The 20,490-nt window shown below is 37.9% G+C and overlaps 3 protein-coding genes across 3 annotated transcripts; all 3 read right to left on the bottom strand.

Annotated features, from left to right (window-relative positions):
- Positions 1–3,093: 3,093 nt before the first annotated feature.
- Positions 3,094–6,682, bottom strand: LOC103983229 (mediator of RNA polymerase II transcription subunit 10b). Its single transcript, XM_009400436.3, has 5 exons — positions 6,392–6,682; positions 6,181–6,261; positions 6,010–6,112; positions 4,701–4,790; positions 3,094–3,383 (listed from the first exon to the last, which is right to left on the bottom strand). Exons 1-5 carry the CDS (start codon positions 6,652–6,654, stop codon positions 3,312–3,314), a joined length of 609 nt encoding a protein of 202 aa, XP_009398711.1. The 5' UTR covers positions 6,655–6,682; the 3' UTR covers positions 3,094–3,311.
- A 1,006-nt stretch (positions 6,683–7,688) lies between these two features.
- LOC103983230 (heat shock 70 kDa protein, mitochondrial) lies at positions 7,689–13,710 on the bottom strand. Its single transcript, XM_009400437.3, has 6 exons — positions 13,511–13,710; positions 11,736–11,809; positions 11,533–11,611; positions 10,876–11,442; positions 10,172–10,792; positions 7,689–8,748 (listed from the first exon to the last, which is right to left on the bottom strand). Exons 1-6 carry the CDS (start codon positions 13,586–13,588, stop codon positions 8,128–8,130), a joined length of 2,040 nt encoding a protein of 679 aa, XP_009398712.2. The 5' UTR covers positions 13,589–13,710; the 3' UTR covers positions 7,689–8,127.
- Positions 13,711–15,027: 1,317 nt separating this feature from the next.
- On the bottom strand, positions 15,028–19,351 carry LOC135666237 (probable F-box protein At4g22060). Its single transcript, XM_065177806.1, has 2 exons — positions 19,051–19,351; positions 15,028–16,584 (listed from the first exon to the last, which is right to left on the bottom strand). Exon 2 carries the CDS (start codon positions 16,257–16,259, stop codon positions 15,156–15,158), a length of 1,104 nt encoding a protein of 367 aa, XP_065033878.1. The 5' UTR covers positions 16,260–16,584; positions 19,051–19,351; the 3' UTR covers positions 15,028–15,155.
- Positions 19,352–20,490: the final 1,139 nt, after the last annotated feature.

The raw sequence follows: 20,490 nt of genomic DNA, 5'->3' as shown, positions 1-20,490 counted from the left end.
TACTAACATATTACTTATTTGTAAACCTTTTTTACTATTTACTATCTTATTTTTAATTTTCTTTTCATATTTTTAATATTTCTAAATTATTTTATTATAAATATATATAAATATCCTCATTTACCTTCTCTTCTTCTTATTTCTTCTTTTTTCTTGAAGAACAATATATGAGTGACGATGAGTGAGGACGAATGACGTCAATGGGGTGACGAGTGAGGTCAAACGACGTCGAGCATCAAGGGTTCATTGCATGGGCATCGATAACGCGACAACAAGTGGAGAGATATTCAAGGGGATAGTGAATGATGTCGGCAATGAGTAAGGTTGATTATGTCAACAATGAGGATGAAATAAAAGATTATGAGAAAAAAATAAAATAAAATCGATAATACGAGAATAATAAATAATAATAGTGCACGAGGCCGATGGTGTTCTAGAGGAGATTTAGATGTTGCCTCCTCTATCAAATAGTATCTTCCTCTCTCATTTTCATCCCCTCTGGCTTCTCTCCCCTTCGGTTATGCTATCCTTCCAAACGACATACCCAGCAACAGCGTTGGTGGCACATGAGACCAATGGCATTCTAGAGGAGATTTGAGTGTCGCCTCCTTTATGAAGCACTATCTTGCCTTCTAGCTTTTCTCCCCTTCGGTTTTCCTTCCCTTTAGCTATGCTATCCTTCCAAACGACATATTGAATGATAACATTGATGGCATATAAGGCCGGTGGCATTCTAGAGGAGATCCAATCATCACTTTCGACATCCGTGAAACGCTATGTATCCTTTTATTTAATCTAATGATCATGTGCATTCTTAAGTTTTACATGATGGTATCTTAGAGCAGCATAATATTACATGTTAAGAAAAAGTTTTTTTTTAGCACTTCTTAAGCTTTATCAACCTCTGTAAGCATTATCATCTCCTCCAGCTTCGTTATCCTCTCGGACGACCTATCCAACGGTCGTGTTAGTGGTACGCATAAGGCGGATAGCTCTCCTACTTCTAATCTACAATTCGAGGGAATTAGAGTTTACGATTGATGCTATAGATGAAGACGATGTGTCAAGGTAAAATTCTTATTTTTGAGTTGTCGGATGATGAAGACTTAAGTAAGTGTTTAAATTTTTTTTATTTTAAATCACTATATTTAATGCAGATTTATTGAATCATAATTTAAATCATAGTTTTTAACTTATGTTTAATTTAAATTACTGTATTAAAAAAAATGATTATTTAATAAGATAAGAAGAGTCAAACTCAAGTCAAAAATCAACTAATTAAAGATCTTTAAATAGGGAGCAAAATTACAAATATTAGAATGTTTCAATATACAATATGTATATTTTAATGACATACCTAGCTTTTTATTATATTTTGAGTAGAAAACTTAGGAAAATGTCTCCCACCTAGTATTTGAAATACAACCAACGAGCTTATGTTGTATGATCAAATAAAGTAACATGTATTACATTCTATCTAAATTAAGATTTTTTTTTAAATACTAGAATAAAATATAAAATTTCCTAAAGATCCTAAAAACACTGTCAAAATACTGATAGATAATGTAATTCAAAAAATAAATTAACTCTTTCCTTTATGTCAAATATATCAAAGACTACTTAATCTATCACTATCAAGGAAAACACTTGATATAAGCCATCATAAGCAATAAAAAAAGCTTCTTTTAGAGTATCGATAATGAAATTCAATACATTTTGATCAAGTTTGTATCAAGGCATGAAAAAAAAAACTTAGACTAAGCCTTTTAAAAAAGTAGTCCAATTAGATGCATAGAAGGATAAATATTGTGATGAGAAGTTTATAATTTATAGCTATATCTTTTTTTATAAAATCTATAAAACTTTTATTTAATATAAGAGTTATCTTTACTTTTGGTATGTTAATGATGTTTTTGTCTTTTATTGTAGATGGTCTTTTTTATTAATTGTGAGAATGGTTCCAACGAGAGTGAGAACAAAAGTGTACTAGATCTCCTTTGGAATGCCATCTATATTGCTACTGGGTATGTCTTCCAAAAGAGGCACTTCACAAAAGAGGCAATGCCTGAATCTCCTATCAAACGCCACCGATGCAACCACAAGGTATACCATCTAAGCACAATCAAAGGATTTTTTTCGTTGATAAAGTTGATGACATGAGGATAACTAAGATTAAATATTTCATAGTATAAAGATCTCAATGTAACTTTAATTAAAGTGTAGAAACTAAAATACTAAATATAATTAACAACAGAGAATAATATGTAATTAACCCTGATGATGATAGAGGATAATATATAATTAGCCCTATTGATAATAATGATGATTGATTAAGGATTGAAGAGTACTGTGCTTAGAATGATCCATTTATAATCATCCACGAGAAAATAAGTGTTATAGAAGTTTTCTTTCTTTGTTTCACAAACAAAAGATATAAAGAAGAGTTAGGAAGATAAATTTACGCTGTTACAATTCCGGTACTACACCACGTCATTCATTACAATAGCTATTACTTGTATGTTGTGACATGGGACTTAAATGTATCCCTAATGCTTTCCTGAGTGGGCACGACTGTGTTTTATTAGAACGTGCTATATAGCTTAGTTCTGATAAAGATTTTGACACGATGTTAAGTTCAAATCAAACCTTCATCACTTACTCATTTATACATAAGCATGTTCATATGAGCATATAAAATGAATGTCTTTGACATAATCATGATTTATAAGATTATAAACTTTAATGCATATAAGATGAATGGCCTTGACATAATTATGGTTTACAAAGGTACCCGATAACTTAGCTGACAAAAGTCATTAACGTATCATCACAAAATGCTAGGCTCAAATCGTACCTATATCTATCCCCTACCCTTTAAAAAACATTATGCTTTATTACTTGAATGTTATTCTACATCAAAAAATTTGCTAATTTTAAAGCTCCAATTCAGATCACTACTCTTGCCCCGAATGTAAAAGCACTAACAAACAAGGATCATGAGAAAAACTGGAGGCAGCAATCATTTAGTGCAGAACGAAATTACCAAACTTATTTATGCGAAAACAAAATAGTCATGAAAACGAATTGACAGGATTAAAAAACTATAAATTTTTTTTTTTATCTGGACATGGATACATGTAATATTATAATGTCAGACATATATATGATTCATTTTTCTACAAGCTTAAAAACACAGAGCTCAACCATCTACTAATAGAAAACAGTACAAAGCTTAGTTTGAATATCAGGAAACACTTTATCAAGTTAGGTTGCACACTAGCTGAAATGAACAGGAATAGCCAATATGCCTTTTAGTGCTCTTGTTTCACTTTGACATCTCCATTCGGTAGAGCACTCTGGGACTGTGCCAGCCGCTTCGATTCCTGAAAGTGAAATGTGAAATCAATCAAACAGCAAAACTAGGGTAAACTCCCACAAAAGACAGGACACCAAGGCAGTCAACATGGACAGTTAAGGTGGGCTTCTAAGTCGCATCAACACGTTCAGATGATTAAGATGAAATGAGTGGTACCACTTAATGCTTAGGTTCAACAGCAATTCAGGCACAATTTAGTAAGATTTACACAAGTAGTTTGCAGCAAAACATATAACAATTAACCTCTTGCGTTGTTAATTTATATTGACAATCCCTTCATTTGTGGTGCATTGAACAACCTAATGCTATTTCCTAAATCCAAAATTCATCCTTGCCGGTTTATATTGTTGACAGCAGCCTACAATAAAATATCATGTTTCATATCAAGGTACAATACTCGCCATTTTACCTTCTCTTCTTACTAATGAGGAATCAGAGAACACAATGACGGAGGCTGTGATGAACAACAACTGAGATGTAAATATGGTAGTGCTGGTGATAATGAGGTAACAATTGTCATAACTAGAGTGGAGGTTAGAGGAGGTAAATATGGTGCCAACAATGGCAATAAGATAGTGGATGGTGGATGTTAAAGAAGTACGAGGTAAAGGTGAAGGTGGTGCAGATACTCCTAAGCTATAATATGTTTCCAGTACCTATATCAGTTTTAAAAGTGACAAGATCTAACGAAATGCTACATTTACAAAAACATACATGATTCACATAACACGTATCTACCAGTTAATTACAAAATTGAGAAATTGACATTTCTCACAGTACAACACTTGGTTATGGCTTAGAATTTAAAAACTTCCATTGCATCCAAGGAAAAAGCTTGCTCCCATGTACTGCTTTGGTTGCCCTCTATATGGTTTCACGTCTTTACATAGGATCAAATGAATTTTATCTCTGGTTGTGATCTTCTATTAGGTCTTATGACCATAGTCCTCGGCCTTGTCTTTTAATCGGAACAGATCAAATAGTTGGTACAGAGTACAGATATTCATAAAGAGAGGCTCCATGAAATAGTGGAATCATCAAATAGCCTCAAGACTAACTATTATAACAGTAATTCATTATACATTTGATCTTTTGTCAAAAAAGAAAAGGCAAGCACAAAGATCTTACTATTCAGTGAAAAAATAAATTTAACTGTCTATTTAACAGCCATAAGTTGTTATATGCACATATTTATATACAAAATAACAGAAAAAGAATATAAAAAATCTCACCATAAGAGTTGAAAATAGCAAAAGAAATATGGATTCAGTGAGAAAAAGAATCTAAGAGATTAGTGGAAGAGTGGTAAGCTATTATAACTTACAGCAGCAGAAGAAGCACGGATCTCCCTATAGGTTTCCACTTCATCAGGAAAAGCCTGATCAAGCTCCTCAAGAAGGTGCTTTCGCAAGCTCTATTAACATAAGACAAAAGTAAGCCATTGTGCAAAGACACAGTAAATATAAAACAAAATAGTAAAATGGACTACTAATGACAGGTTTAAAAGCTAGAACGGAAACTAAGGTTATGACAAAATAAGTTCTAATGATGTATATCCTGTATCTACAATTTTTTTTGCATGATACAGACCAAATAGCATTAATGACATTGAAGACATTGAGGGTCAAGAAAATAAATTGAAAGAGTTGTTAATGACCAATAATTTCGCAATAGTCTGAAAGTGATTGTTTAGTCCAATGATATGTAAGTAAAGCCTGATCAAAAGTTCATAATCAGAAATTATGGTTCTAACATTTCCTGTAGTAATATATATCATAAATGACATCTCTAACTAATTAACCTTTTCTGACTTTTTTCTGTAATAGACATTGAAGAGTCACCAACATGACAAGGAATGAACCAAGAATGATAGTCCATAGAATTTACTGAACAAAAAACACAACTATAGATCTTGGCATTCACGGTGGATACTTGTGTTTAACAAGAGTATTAGGCATTGCAAGTTAGATGCAGTCACCTTGAATGTCATACAACCAACTTTAAAGTTTAAACGTGTCGATTTCCTTTATAAAACAGAATGATAAACTCATTCAAGGTTGTCCAAAGGTCAATAAGGAACTTGATCAATTATTAGGTAATGAAAACCATGTAAGGACACTGGTTTAGGCATACTAGTCCAACAACTTCAAATAAACGGAACAAAACCGTGACTAATAGAAAAACTTAAAGGTTTAAGGCTAATGATCTCTCATAATACACTAACATTACAATAACAGTGCATCAAAGAAGCAGAATCTTCCGCTGTACAGAAGTTTCTTAATTCTCTCATATTACTCTCACATGTAGGCATGCTAAGATGCTGGACCATGCATGTAAAAGTCTTTTAATTACCATGCTACCCTAACGTGACAGCATATATAAACTTGAATGCGGAACTTTTATGTATGACACTCTTACATCAAATAAAAAGTGAAAGCCAACAAAATTACAATAGGTGAACATGCTGTCAGGTTATCTAATACCATGCAATCACAATCTTCAACATAGAACTAACTCCATGAGATCTTAAAGATTCATTTTATATGTACTTCGAGAATAAAGAAAGGTAACAGTGAAGTATCTCATGTTATTAGATTAGACTAACAATGAAGCAAAAGAAAACAAAGAATTACCTTAAAAGCATCAGTCTTTCCTTTGGTTATCTGGTTCTTGGCAATACAGCTATTGATCACATCCCTAGTGAACTCGTCAGGATTCTTCCCATCGTCAATCAAACTGCACAAAAAGATAGAATCTTTAACGAATCGATTCCAAACAGTCAAGAAAGAGATCAAGAGACTCACTTGACGACCTCCATAGGCACCTGGATGTTGCACTTGTCCGCCATCTTCTGCATCGCGTCAAGCTCCGCCACCAAGGCGTTCCTGTGGGAGCGAACCCAAAAGAACCACCCCCGCCAAAAAGGAAAAAAAAAAAAAACCCTAGGATCAGAGGCACCTCTCCAGGGCGGGGAAGGAGAACGGGAAGGGGGCAACAAAAAGGAGGAGGGCTCACAGTCTCTGGAGAAGCGGGAGCTGCGAGGCGACGCTGAAGGAAGAGACGGTGAGGTAGAGCTGGTGGAGGAGGCCGAGGGTCTTGTCAACGGAGTTGATGACCTGGGTCAGGTTCTGCTTCGCCTCCTCGGCAGGGTCGGCCGCGGAGCCGATGGTCCCGGCGGAGGTCGGGTTGGGGGCGGGGCTGGAGGCGGCGGCGGCCCCGGTGGAGGGGAGGCCGCCGTTACCGGCGGTGGAGGACGAATTTTGCGGGGAGGGATCCATCGGGTTGAGTCCCCCAGGGATCGGGAGGGTACTTGCGGTGAATCGCCAGCCCTTTTATAGGGAAGGTCCAATAGTGGACCCCGCGTGGGCCCATCGAGGACCGGCCTGTATGACCTCTCGTATACCCCCAAAAGAAAATGGAACGGTAGGGAGGGGCCTCAGTCGAGTACCACTAGAAGTTGAAGTCATATCGATCACATGAAACACAAGTGATCAAATGATTTGGTTTATATATAAGACTAAAGAGGTAAAAGATTGCCTGCTCAATTCAACGTGGTGAAATTGATCGGACTTAGTTTTTTTAAGTGATATCATTGGTTGAGAATAAATCACTCTGATGGTAGAAAATACCTCTATCGATGTGACTGCACCAAAAGTATAATTGAAAAGACCATTTGTTTATTGGTAATGTGAAAAAAGCACATAAGAAGTTTATTATTAGTTTAGCAAGTCTGATTTAGGTTTATTCAGCTTATATTACAATGTTTATTTTGGAACCTTAATAGACTATTATAAGTAATAAATACTATGGTTGTTTTCTTATCTTGGGCGTATACATCTAATAGAAGGGGATGCGTAAGTTGGGCATATTGGATGTCTTATTGTTGAAGTAAGTGGAAGTATCGCACGTTAAGGAGATGCTCTGGTGGCGTCCAATATATATATTTTTTTATCATTAGTGGGTGCATCGTACACAAAAGGGGGACACTCTTGTTGCCAAATGTTTCGGATTTTTTTTGGGTGCAATTAAGTACGAAATTAATACTCTAATCAAGTCAGATGCTTTAAATTCTTTTGTGTCGGTGCAACATATACAAAAGGGAAGTCCTGATTATGATAAATACTTTAGATGTCATATGAACATCAACATCAACGTAAAAATCTTGGATCAGTGATTAAAATAATTGATGAATTAATCAAGATGGATCGTAGCAACTCCCGTTTCATCGTCATACCCACAGGTTTCTGATAGTTATTCCATGCTTCCATATTACCGTCAACATTTTTACGTTCATGTGTTCCACTAGCATGTCTGGCTGTCATCAGCAAGGTTGTTTGACTTGATAAGATCAATTACAGCTTAACCATGTACATCACTAACTCAAGTCACTGGAACTAGTGATATCCATAAAAAAACATACAGCTAACAACAGCAGAACAAGAACAAACCACACCATTTGGAATGTTTCCAAGAGATGCAACTCCCCACTTTGATAGGGATATCTGACATCAAAAGGACAGCGTATCTGATTTGCTCTTCACAGAAACACCAGGAACCCTTAAGATCGACAAAATCCTGTGGCCATTCGATCTACTTACTGAGTTCATAATCTGAGGGACATCTATTATTCCGCTAAAAAACTACCACTAAAGCAAAATCTGCTCATACCCTGTCAGGAATTAGACAGTATGATATTAAACACAACATGAATTTACTTGCTTCGGTAGGGCTATAATCATCTATCAGACATCCTACTTCTTGACCTCTTCGTATTCTGCTTCGGGTGCCTGATCACCACCTTGAGAACCACCAGATGAAGACCCACCTGAGCTTCCTGCCATGTGCTGCCCAATCTTTGAGACTGCCTTGTTTGCTGCATCAAGCTTGGCCTTGATGTTGTCGATATTATCTCCTGCCATCTCTTTCCGTAGATCACCTACTGCAGACTCGATCTCTGTGGCCACTTCAGCCGGAATTTTATCCCTGAACTCGCCCAAGCTCTTTTCAATACTGTAAATTGTTGTGTCTGCACTGTTCTTGATGTCGATCAAAGCTTTCCTCTCCTGGTCCTTCTGAGCATGGAGCTCGGCTTCCTTGACCATCTTCTCAATCTCATCATCAGAGAGGCCACCGGATGACCGAATAGTAATCTGCTGTTCCTTCCCAGTGGCCTTGTCTTTGGCAGAAACTGTCACGATTCCGTTGGCGTCAATATCGAATGTAACCTCAATCTGTGGCATGCCTCTTGGAGCTGGTGGGATGCCTACAAGGTCAAACTCGCCTAAGAGTTTGTTGTCTGTAGCCATTTCCCGCTCACCTTGTAGCACACGAACACCAACCTGGGTCTGGTTGTCAGCCGCAGTGGAAAATACCTGAATGGAGAAAGAAACCAGTAAACAGTCTACAGTGTCGAGTTAAATGTTTGACATCCTATTGCATATCCATGAAAGCAGGAAAATGCATATTTGCCAAAATCCAAAATAATACAAAAAACCACCCTGGTGAGAACAGATTTTAACCATATGATCAAGAAATGATGTGTTAGCAAAACCTAGGCACAATGTTCAAAGAGAAAGGTTCAAAAATTCAGTTCCAGTCTCCTTTTCAAATTGACAAAGGCAAAATGGTTATTTGACTATCATTTAAGTCAAAGTCAATAAAAAAATGGATAGAAAGCCTGCTCCAGAAGTCAGAAAACAGGTAAGAGGATGCAAATTATCAAAAGAGAAAGTCAAACCAAGCACATTGCTAAATTTCTTCAAACAGTTAGAGATACATCATGGTTTGACTGGTTGCCGGCAAAATGCATGTAACAAACTTAAGCTTACGGGAGGCAAAGCTGTCAAAGATTCGAGTAAACTACTATGACAAGGATCTTCCCATCACTCCCAGATTTCAAATTTAACCATGAGTTGTTGCTTGGAGCAGGGTATAGAGGATCCACTAACATGGTTGTGGCATCCAACATGGTTGCTGCTTAGTTTTAGCTACAAGGATATGACCTAAAAGGTCAGAATTGAAATAAAAATATGGTGACATGGATCAATATTAAAATAAATAAGTACACATTCTCAAAAAAATATAGACTTGAATATTCATATAAAAAGTTCTTATTTTTAATTTTAAAAATTATTCCACATAATACAGGAATTAATTTATTCTTTTTATAACTCATTACCCCCTTATTATTTATTTTGGTAATATAAATTAATTAAAACATTCAATATGCAAGAGAATATGCATCTTCTGCCTAAGTCTTATTTCAAGTTCTATCAGCTGTGTACCAGGCTACCAGCAACCTAGAGGTGACGTAAAAAGCAGTTCCATAGTCTTGGAAGGCAAATCTCAACAATTTGGACAAGTCAAGATCATCACACACCAATAACAGGCTGGCATAGAAGCACCAGCACTGGGGACTGCGCTTCATGCCAGTAACTCTACATTGTCACATGACTACTGTCCATATTTGGGCACATGAGCTCACACCTAATGCTAGTCACTCATAAGGCATGCCCTTTATCAAAGGAATCTCCAGGAGATGATCCACCTTCAATCATGAGTTTTAAAGTAATTTCTTTGTGGAAAATTTTGATCCATAAGACAAAGAAAGCCAAAAAGGACTTGCATTTACCATTTGAAGTAAACTGTTTTCGGTGGATGTTTATGACCAAAAGTCACATTCTATATGGCATGTTTTCTATACGCATGACAACTTTATGTCCATAGCTTCTTTGAATGAACCATCTACTAAGATTAACTTGAGAGTTCAATTCAACTACTTAAATCGATCCTTACCTGACTCTTCTTCGTGGGAATGGTTGTGTTCCTGTTAATCAACCTCGTAAAAATACCTCCAAGGGTCTCGATACCTAGCGATAGGGGGGTGACATCCAAGAGGAGCAACTCCTTAACATCTCCACGAAGAATACCACCCTGGATAGCAGCTCCCATTGCAACAGCTTCATCTGGATTTACTCCCTTGCTAGGGCTCTTTCCAAAGATTTCTGAAACTATTTCCTGAACTTTTGGAACCCTAGTCATTCCACCAACAAGAAGAACCTCATCAACATCCTTGCTGCTTATGCCAGCATCCTTCAAACAGCTTTTACAGGGATTTTTTGTTCTTTCAATCAAGTGATTCACCAAAGTCTCAAACTTTGATCTTGTCAGAGTGATATTCATATGCTTTGCTCCTGAAGCATCAGCTGTTATAAATGGAAGATTGATATCAGTCTGAGATGTAGATGATAATTCAATTTTAGCCTTCTCAGCTGCTTCTCGAAGCCTCTGTAGAGCCAGCCTGTCCTTTGAAAGATCTATTGCCTCAGTTCTCTTGAATTCATCAACCAAGAATTCTACCAATGCATTGTCAAAATCTTCCCCACCCAAGAAAGTGTCACCATTTGTGGCTTTGACCTGAAATCGAAAATAAGATCAACAAAACCTGACAAAAACATGAAAACAAAATCCTCAAAAGCTATAAACTTAAGAAATTATACCTCAAATACACCATTTGATATTTCTAGGATGGAAACATCAAATGTTCCACCACCAAGATCAAAAACTACAATGAGACCCTCCTTGTTGTTCAACCCATAAGCAAGTGCAGCTGCAGTTGGTTCATTGATAATTCTTTGAACATCGAGACCGGCAATTTTTCCTCCATCCTTTGTAGCCTGACGTTGTGCATCATTAAAATATGCAGGAACGGTGATAACAGCCTTTGACACACACTTTCCAAGATACGACTCTGCAGTTTCTTTCATCTTAGTCAAAACGAAGGCACCAATCTGGCTGGGTGAATACTGTTGACCATTAGCTTCAACCCATGCATCTCCATTAGGTGCCCTCACAATCTTAAAAGGAACCATCTTCATCTCTTTCTGTGTCTGAGGATCATCAAAGCGACGGCCTATCAGTCGCTTGGTACCGAAAAGGGTGTTTGTAGGATTGGTGACTGCCTGACGTTTTGCTGGAGTTCCAACAAGTAGTTCCCCTTTTTGATTAAAAGCTACAACTGATGGGGTGGTACGAGCTCCTTCAGAGTTCTCTATGACTTTAGCATTCTGTGACAAATAAGCATAGAGTACGCATTTAAATAGAGTTCCAGATGATCAAATACAAAAAATATTTGGAGAATATGCATAAAGAACAACCTTTCCCTCCATAACTGCAACACAAGAATTTGTAGTTCCCAAATCAATTCCAATTATATCATTTCCTGCTGGTTTTGTGCTGTATAGAAAAAAAAACTTATCCTTGGTGAAAGAAACCAGAGAATAGCAGAAAACAATATTGTGATATCTTAAAGGAGAGACTCTGAAAGTTCACTTCAACATTTATAAGCATGAGATTATACCTGAAGGGTCTAACCAAACTAGACCATTTGTGACCCAGAGGAGCACCCCATGGCATGATTGCATTACTAGATAACTGCAGAAATAAACATGAAATATAGGTTACTTCAAGATGTTTGTTGCATCCATGTTGTGTCTTTGTTGAACACCTAGTTATTGGACACCTCTTGGCATCTGTTGTGTGGTTCGAATAAACAAAGGCTCTCATACCATCTGATATTTATTAGATATAAATGTATGCATGTTTGATATTTAAGTCATTCACACAATGCATAAGTAAAATAATGCACTATATATATATATATATATACATATATACATATATATATATATATATATATATATATATATATATAATAGACTTTTATGTACTCATTTACATTTTACACATGTTATTCACCACTAATATGAATGAATGCTATGCTGCTTCCAGAAAATACATGCAATGACCCTAAAACCTGGCATCCTATTTTTGTAGGACTTGCCATGTAGGTGTATCATCCATGCCTCATGGCTATGTCCAAGCATCTTAGCAAGAATAATAACTTTATTGCTCAACATCAAGAGTAGAAATAAGATTTTAAGAGCCCAACAATAGGAATCTCATAATCAAATAGAGAAAATATATAAAAATCTGGTTAACAATAAGGTAAGGAAAAAGGAACAACAAAGATAATGATGTACTAAGGGAAGTCCAGTAACTATCATATGATTAACATAGAGAATTTATAACAAATAACACATGAACAATATGAAACTAACATGGAAATTCCACTGATTTTGTTGTCTATAAAAAGGAGCATGTGATTAGATAATCTGTCTGAATCAATATAGTGAAAAAAAGATATATAGCTACTTAACCATGCTTTAGCCCCATCTATTATTTTAATTTTCTATTATTCTATTTTCAGGTACGTGTATGGAGAAAGTCCCCATTATCTTCCAATGTTATCCGCTTCCACTTGCTAATGGTATAATAACTTCACATACATAGGACATGCAGATGATTAGTCATTATTATAAATCATTGGAATTATAAATATTAGCTAAAAACTTACTACAAAATCCAACGACGAAACAATGATGTAAAACGGAAGAGCACAAAAAATTAAAATTCTCTGTTGAGATTATTATAAAAAGAACAGTCAGTTTAAGTTGCTACAATTATCTCGTACAAAACTAATATACAAGTCCAAATCACATCGACTTGTTTTTGTTATCAAACGTACTCGAGAAACACCAGCACATACAAGCATGGTCCCATTCCTTTAGATAGTAGTCGATCCATCGAACTCAACCAAAGATGCAGATACTGTACATGGAACCAGAAAATGTAACTTGACTGTCATTAAAGTCAGATTTAGATACCAAATCCAGAAAGGAGACATAACTTGTCAAAGACATGTTCATGCCAACAGGCAGTACCGTGCTAAAATCTGAGCTAACTAGGAGAAAATGGAGCTTTAACCAAATATCATTGCTGATAATATGTATGTCAAGTAGAATGGAAAAAAAAAATCTGTTGCTCCAATACACAACACAAAAAAAGGTTGCATATCCTTTAACTCAAGAAATCGTGTTCGTGATTTCTTCGGACACAGTAACCCAACATTCGAAAAGAAATACAAACAAAGTAGGAGTCAAAGTAAACACCTAAACGATGTGAAACCGCCAAAAGACGGATTTCCAGAAAGCAAGAAATTCAACCCATGTCAAGATTACTACATCCCAATCGCTTCCGAAGGCGTGGACAATCCGAAAAAGAAAGGGAGCTTACAGATCTGAGGCGAGAGGACAGATAGGGCGGCGACATATCGCGCCGCCTCAGAGCTCGAAGCATCACGGAGGCCGCCATCGATCTCCTACGAAACCGAAGCGTTAGGGCTTTACAGGGGCTTTTGGAGCGATCGCTCGAGGAGTGTTTCGCTTCCTTGTGTGATCGAACGGCTGCCCTCAGGAGCAGGTAAACCCGCAGCGCTAGGGTTCGCTACTTATAACGACTCTTGGATACCCACCAATTGGGAAATGGAGGCGCAATCCGACCCGTTTATTTGAACCGATCAGACCGGGTTCGGGTTTTGAAAACGGGTCTTCTGCTGTAAGATGCGTGCGGGAATATATCATCTGTGAGAGCTTCAGTTCAGAAAATGCTGCTCTAAATTTATAAAAGGAAATTATTATGATTTGAAGATAAATGCAATTTAGAAACTTGAGATAGATATAAGATTTTCCTCGGCCAATTGTTGGGACTTGAGCAAAGTGATGTGCATGAGGATATTGCTTGTTCAATGGGAGACAAAATGAACATAGACGCACGACAACAAATGATAATTATCAGCCACTTAATATCCAAACACACAGGCTCATTCTTGTGAAAATGGTAATGCATTAATGAAGGAGAGTTGCTTCCTGTTGGAGGTGGTGTTGGTTTCTTGTTCCTCCTGTGAGGAGTCAGTCACCATTGAAGCATCTGCAGCAAACAGACGGGAGTGTGTCATCAATCCTCCCTCAGCAGTGGCAACTCTTACATTCTCTCGGCTTCTTTTTGCAACTTCCTTTTCTTCTTCTTCTTTTGTCTCTGCCTCTACAACTTCTTACTCTTACCATCGGAGGAATTCATCTTCCTGGGTGGAGAAGGATTGAGAAAGAAAGCAGCCCTGTTGTCCAATGTGCCAATGGTAACAATGCCATGGAGAATGTCACGTAATAGTCGTGTTTCCTTCGGCATCACACCCTCGAAGATCACATTTCAATGTTCTTCGACATCTCCACAGAACACATCTGGAGGTCAGAATGTAAATCCATGACAAGCTAAAAGAGGATCACACCACATACTCGACCTTTCTTTTCAGAAAACTGGGAGAACCTGATGCTGAGTTGCATCTTGCAGTGCATCCAATCGAAGATCCTGCAAAAAAGCATCGAAGGAGCACACATTAATCGCTGCTAAACAGTGATTGTATAATAATCAAAAGCTGGCAAAACTATGGTTACAACACAGAGACAAGAGGGATTTGTCTACTTACCTTGGTTGGCATATATGATCACTGGGAACCACTGAAGTGGAACTGGAATGTAATTGAGTTCCACTACAAGGCTGGATTACTGCCCGTAAACTTGTGACGTTGGGCCAAGATTCTTTAGAAGGCTTTAAGGAAGAACATTTAGACATATTAGAGAAATAATGGTGCAGATATCTAATCATAAAAACCTTTCAACTCACCAACGACAAACCTTTGTTCTGAATAAAAAGAGGCAATGAAAACAAAGGAACGAATTAGAGGAGAAGGAATATAAGCAGCGAGGAATCATCAAGACTACAAATGACAACAAACATCGGAACTCTAAATTTAACTGAGAACTACAGCTTTATCTAAGCATTTCACCGAACACCTTGCGAACACAAACAGAGCATTCATAATTTAACAAAGGCTGGGGAATACCCATACAGGGTCCAGTGGAGACTGGCCCCTGAGCAAACCAGGTGAATCAGGGTAGACAACCTCGACGGATTGCTCTTCCAACGAGAACACATACCACGCATCTTTCCGGTAGCTTACATAATAAATGCAGTTCCCTCTTATCCCCGATCCAGCGGCGGCAATCGACCCGGCAAACCCCATTGACCCAAGGAATACTGTCCTTCCGCCCAAGTCAAGCACCTCTACCCAGCTACAACTTCCCGAGTCCCAGCGGCAAACATCGAACCCACCCCTGAACCTGTGGCAGAGAACCATCAACTCCCCACCTGACTCGGCAAGCCAACGTTCCCGATGCCCTTCCGCTGCTCTACCGCCACCGTCGCCCAGTAGCCAGAGTTTTGGATCGGCGGCGAGGTCCACGACGACGAGCTGCATCGTGGCGGTTAGAGCGTAGAGCCTGTTATCCCGGAAGAAGATCATGTCGTCAACCATCCTCAGCATACTCCAGTCGCGGATGGTCCAGAGGGAGTCCCCGACGCGGCAATACTGCAGCACGGTGCTCCTCTTGGCGAAGAGGACAACGATGCAGTCGAGGGCGGGGTCGGACGGGTGCGAGGAGAGGCGGACGCGGCGGAAGGGCTCGGGAACCTTGGGAAGGCGGATGCGAGACTCCGAGAAGATGTTCCAGAGTAGAAGCTTGGAGTTGGGGGGATCGGTGGCGGTGATGAGGTGGCCGTGGGCGTAGGCGACGGATCGGCGAGAGTGGACGCGCCATGGGAGCTGGGCACGGTAGAGGCGGCGGCGGTCGAGGTCGTAGAAGGCCTCGGTGTATGCAGGGAAGCGGGTCAAGAGGATGAGCGGGAGCTGGGCGGAGAGGGCGTCCGGGGTCGGGGCGGCGAGCTCTCGCCAGCTGCGGCAGACGCCCCGGAAGGCGAAGAAATCCTCGAGGCTGTCGAGGCGCCGCAGCACCGACCGCAGCAGGGGCTCCGTCAGGGACGACCAATCCCTCCTCTTCGCGTCCAAGCCCTCCTCTTCCTCTTCCTCTTCGTGATCCTCCTCTTTGCAAGTATACGAAGCTATCCTTCGCCGTTTGACAAAATCCATGACCAGAGTTGCCTACCGTGGGGGTGGGGAATGGCTACTGCCCTGCAGGTGATTGAATGAATGCCCAGGTATCATGTGAGGCACAATCGAGTCCAACTTCTCATCATTGACCTGGGAAGACTCCACAGTCCACAAACTCATTGCTTGGCCAAAACGAAATCACAGCTTCTTCATGGACCGGTTGTAACACATCATCAAGATTATGCTCGCAGATTGACATTGCTCAGAACATTAAATAAAAGATAATGTTGCCCATGCGGAAGTACCTAAATCTCAATATGTTGTTCCTACAGCCATTGCATTCTCAAATGGATGCATCAATGACCTTACAGAAGAAGAGACATGAGAATTGCATCAGCAAGAGGGAAAGATTCTTTAGCTAACCAAATAGATAACAGAGGTATCAATTGAACAACATCACAAACGCTTTCTTGTAGTAGTGGAAAAACAATTATCAATTTACTCTGCAAGACACAAAGTAGGATGAAACAAGAAATTGTCTAATTCATCTTTTTTTTTTTTTTAAGATAAGTCACTAGACCCAAAAATAATGGATAAAAGTAAGGGCTAATTATATATTAGCTTTTATACTTAGACCCTATTAGCATTGTGATCCCTGCACTTAAAAAATTTATATTGAGATCCTTATCATTCTGAAAGTAAAACAAATAATCTTATTTGTTCTAACATTGCCAGTAGTATTGATAAAAAACACAATACGTGATACCACATGTTGGATTGGCATGAAAGTGATGGGCAAAAAGTAAGGACTAATTACATATTACCTTTTATACTTAGACCCTATTAGCATTGTAATCTCTGCAATTAAAAATTTTATATTGAAATTCCTATAATTCTGAAAATAAAATAAATAACCTTATTTGTTCTAACGTTTTAGCTGTAGACTAAAAACACAACAAGTGATGGGCAAAAAGGTATTATGTTTTCCGTCAATACAGTTAACGGCATTAGGACAAATGAAATTATTTGTTTTATTTTCAAAACTATAAGGATCCAAATGTAAATTTTTTAAATATAAAGATCATAATGCTAATAAGGTCTAAATACACGGGATAATATATAATTAACCCTAAGAATAACAATCAAGTAGCTACATGAAAAGTAGATAGACACTAAAAAATAACAAAGTAAAAAGGGATTTAATCTTGTAACCTCTATAAACCTTCACATGAGAAGAGGATTTATGCATATTATAGTGATTATACTTCACAAATGTAGTTCCTAAAATATAAAGAGCAGGGCCTACAAACTTCATCTATTGATTGAGAGAAGAAACATCGACATGATGCTTGATTTTGGTAGTCCTACCTATCAATGTGTACCTCAAACCCGAACCTTAAAAACAGAACAGATGTTGAACAAATGGTCAGGATAATCACAGAAAAGAAATATTAATTCTACAGATTGCACAAAAAAAATTTATGTAGTTTAAAGAAGAAAAGAGAAATAGTTCCTAAACTGCGCCAGCAATAACCACAATTTTCGCTGAAATGGATCCTCGAACCTGCATCAACTATCCATGTAAAACATCAGTACACTAACTGCAGGCCATAAATTCAACATATCATACGGGGGAACAATTATCCTTATCAAGATGTCACAAAGTGGAACAAAGTACACTTTGCCAATGAACTTGGATAAGCACTGCATCCTCTACAACCGGGATAAAAGGTGCAGGAAAACAAGAAGCAAGATTATACTATCCAGCTTAAGGTTTGACACATCATGACTCATGCTGCTTTAGTCCACAAGCAATCCACACATTTCATATAACCATTAAACAACACTTGCTATTGTTCAAGAGAACTATCACTTTTGAAACATTGCCACCAACCAGAGTTATTATATAAGAAATTAAAAATGATATCAACCATAAATTCTGTTAGGAAATAGTTATACGTGAGAATAGAGATTAAAAGAGGACTAAGAGAACAGTCTTGATTGATAAAGATTGAAGAGGTCGGATTAGGTTTTGACCCACTACTCAACAAGTTTAAGTTTTAGGATTGAATTGGTATATATGTACATGTTAAATTTATTCATCATGTTTCCTAATATGGTATCAGAGCCAAGATTCATCAAAAAAAAAAAAAAATATATATATATATATATATATATATATATATATATATATATATATAACATAAAGTTATAGCTAGTTTATAACATAAAGTTAGATCTGAATGAGATTTCATGCGCATAATTTACAGTTCCTCATTTCAATCTCACATTAAAAGTAGATAAAAATTTGAATTAGTTTATAAGAACTAGATGTGTCTATTATTATTAACTTAGGTATAAATATTTTGGACTGTGTGATTCAGACTCGACAAGTTAATAGATTATTTATTCGAGACATAGTAAATGACTCCAGTAGTAAATGAATGCGACTAGAGGCAAATCGGAACCACCTTGGACTCCCCGTCATGTGCATCATGAAATATTTTCCTTTAATCTCACATAAAAAATGAGTAGTCTTTAATTGACGAATAAATGTTATAAAGGCTAGATGAATCTACTATCATTAATTTAAACTTAAACATTTTAATCAATGGTTCAGCTCAAACAAATTAAACAATCAATTATAGTGTCAAACTAGGCTATGACATGGATACTAATCGCGATGTACCTTCTTTGAAATCGGCCAAATATTAAAGCTGACTTTTAAGTAATTCGCATGAGATAAATTCCTTCATGAACAGAAAAGTCACTAAAAAATAACAATTAACAACATAATCTTAAACATCAAAAAGGTCCACAGAACCCTAACCTCGATGAGCACCACGACGTAATCGATCAAATGCCCAAGAGCCCCCTCAGTAACCCTAGACGATTAATCAGTCGAAACCTCCGTCTGGTATCAAACAAGACATCAGCAAAACGAATTACAATGCGAGGAAACCCCGACAAATGGAGACGAATCGAGACAAGAGAGAGGGAACGGAAAGTGAAACGTGGAGACGCATCCGCGTAATCCGGGCGCAGGCGGTTGAGGGCGGCGGTGGAAGGGGCCAAGGTAGCCACCGCTAGGTGCGGCGACGGCTAGGGTATGCCGGCGGCCGATGGCTCGGGCCAAAAGGAAGCAGGCAGGGCGAAGAAGGTCGGTAAAACGGACGCTCGAAGCGAACTGAACCCGCCCGCCCTCGTCAATCACCTTTAAATAAAGCCCCGGACGAAGGGGGACGTGGGTCTTGAAATCTCGTGCACATCTCCATCGTGAGATCCTGACCGTTCGTCGTCCACATGGACTGGCACGCGCCGCCCAAAGTTGAATGATTTTAGCACGTGAATATAAGCCTCTTTTGATGTTTGACGTCGGAGAATTTTGCTTTAAAATCGATTGTGATTCTCGTGTACTTGAAAATACAAAAAATGATTGTTATCTTCGTAACCTTTAATGGTCAAATCGGATTCATAGAGTGCAAAGCTTTTGATTTAGAGTCCAAAACCTTGAGGTTATCATCCTGCCCATCCCACTCTCTCATTCCTCTTCATCCCACTCGTCCTTGAACTCTATTATGGGATGGCTTGTTTGATTCATTTCCTTCTCCTCTAAGTACTGGGGTTTCTCATTGTGGATCAACGGGATAGTAAAATTAATGCAACCTATATAGTGCCCTCCAGCTTGAATGCTATGTCGAATTAGAGGGCCTTAAGGTTGCTCGACAAAATCAACTCACATGTCTTAAAAGTATGCAGAGACCCAAAATTCATGATTAATATGCCCTCAAGCATTTAATGGCTACTTTACCCACTTTACAGTGACATTTTGCGGCATCAACGGTGCAAATCACCCAATGATCCTATTGAATATCAACACTTTTTTCTCATAATCTTACAGATTTTGATAGATAGAACAATACTGATTTTTGAAAAGAGGACCCACCTCCTAATATCTTGTATGATGACTCTTTTCACTTTATATATATATATATATATATATATATATATATATATATATATATATATATATATATATATATATATATATATATATATATATATATATATATATATGATTGTTGAATTGAGATGATAATTAATGTCAATAACAATTACATGGATTGTTTGATTGTTACTGAGTCGTGAGATCGTGTATTAAACCATCAAAATACATTTATAGATAATAACTCGTCTTGATATCGAAATCACTAGTCATCATCTCTAATGAATGAATTATCTCGATGGAATATAATCGACATTTGCATCA

The sequence above is a fragment of the Musa acuminata genome, unplaced genomic scaffold (assembly GCF_036884655.1).
Source record: "Musa acuminata AAA Group cultivar baxijiao unplaced genomic scaffold, Cavendish_Baxijiao_AAA HiC_scaffold_1077, whole genome shotgun sequence".
Lineage (NCBI taxonomy): Eukaryota > Viridiplantae > Streptophyta > Magnoliopsida > Zingiberales > Musaceae > Musa > Musa acuminata.
The sequence above is the reverse complement of the archived record's forward strand: the minus strand, read 5'-3'. Positions and strand labels throughout refer to the sequence as shown.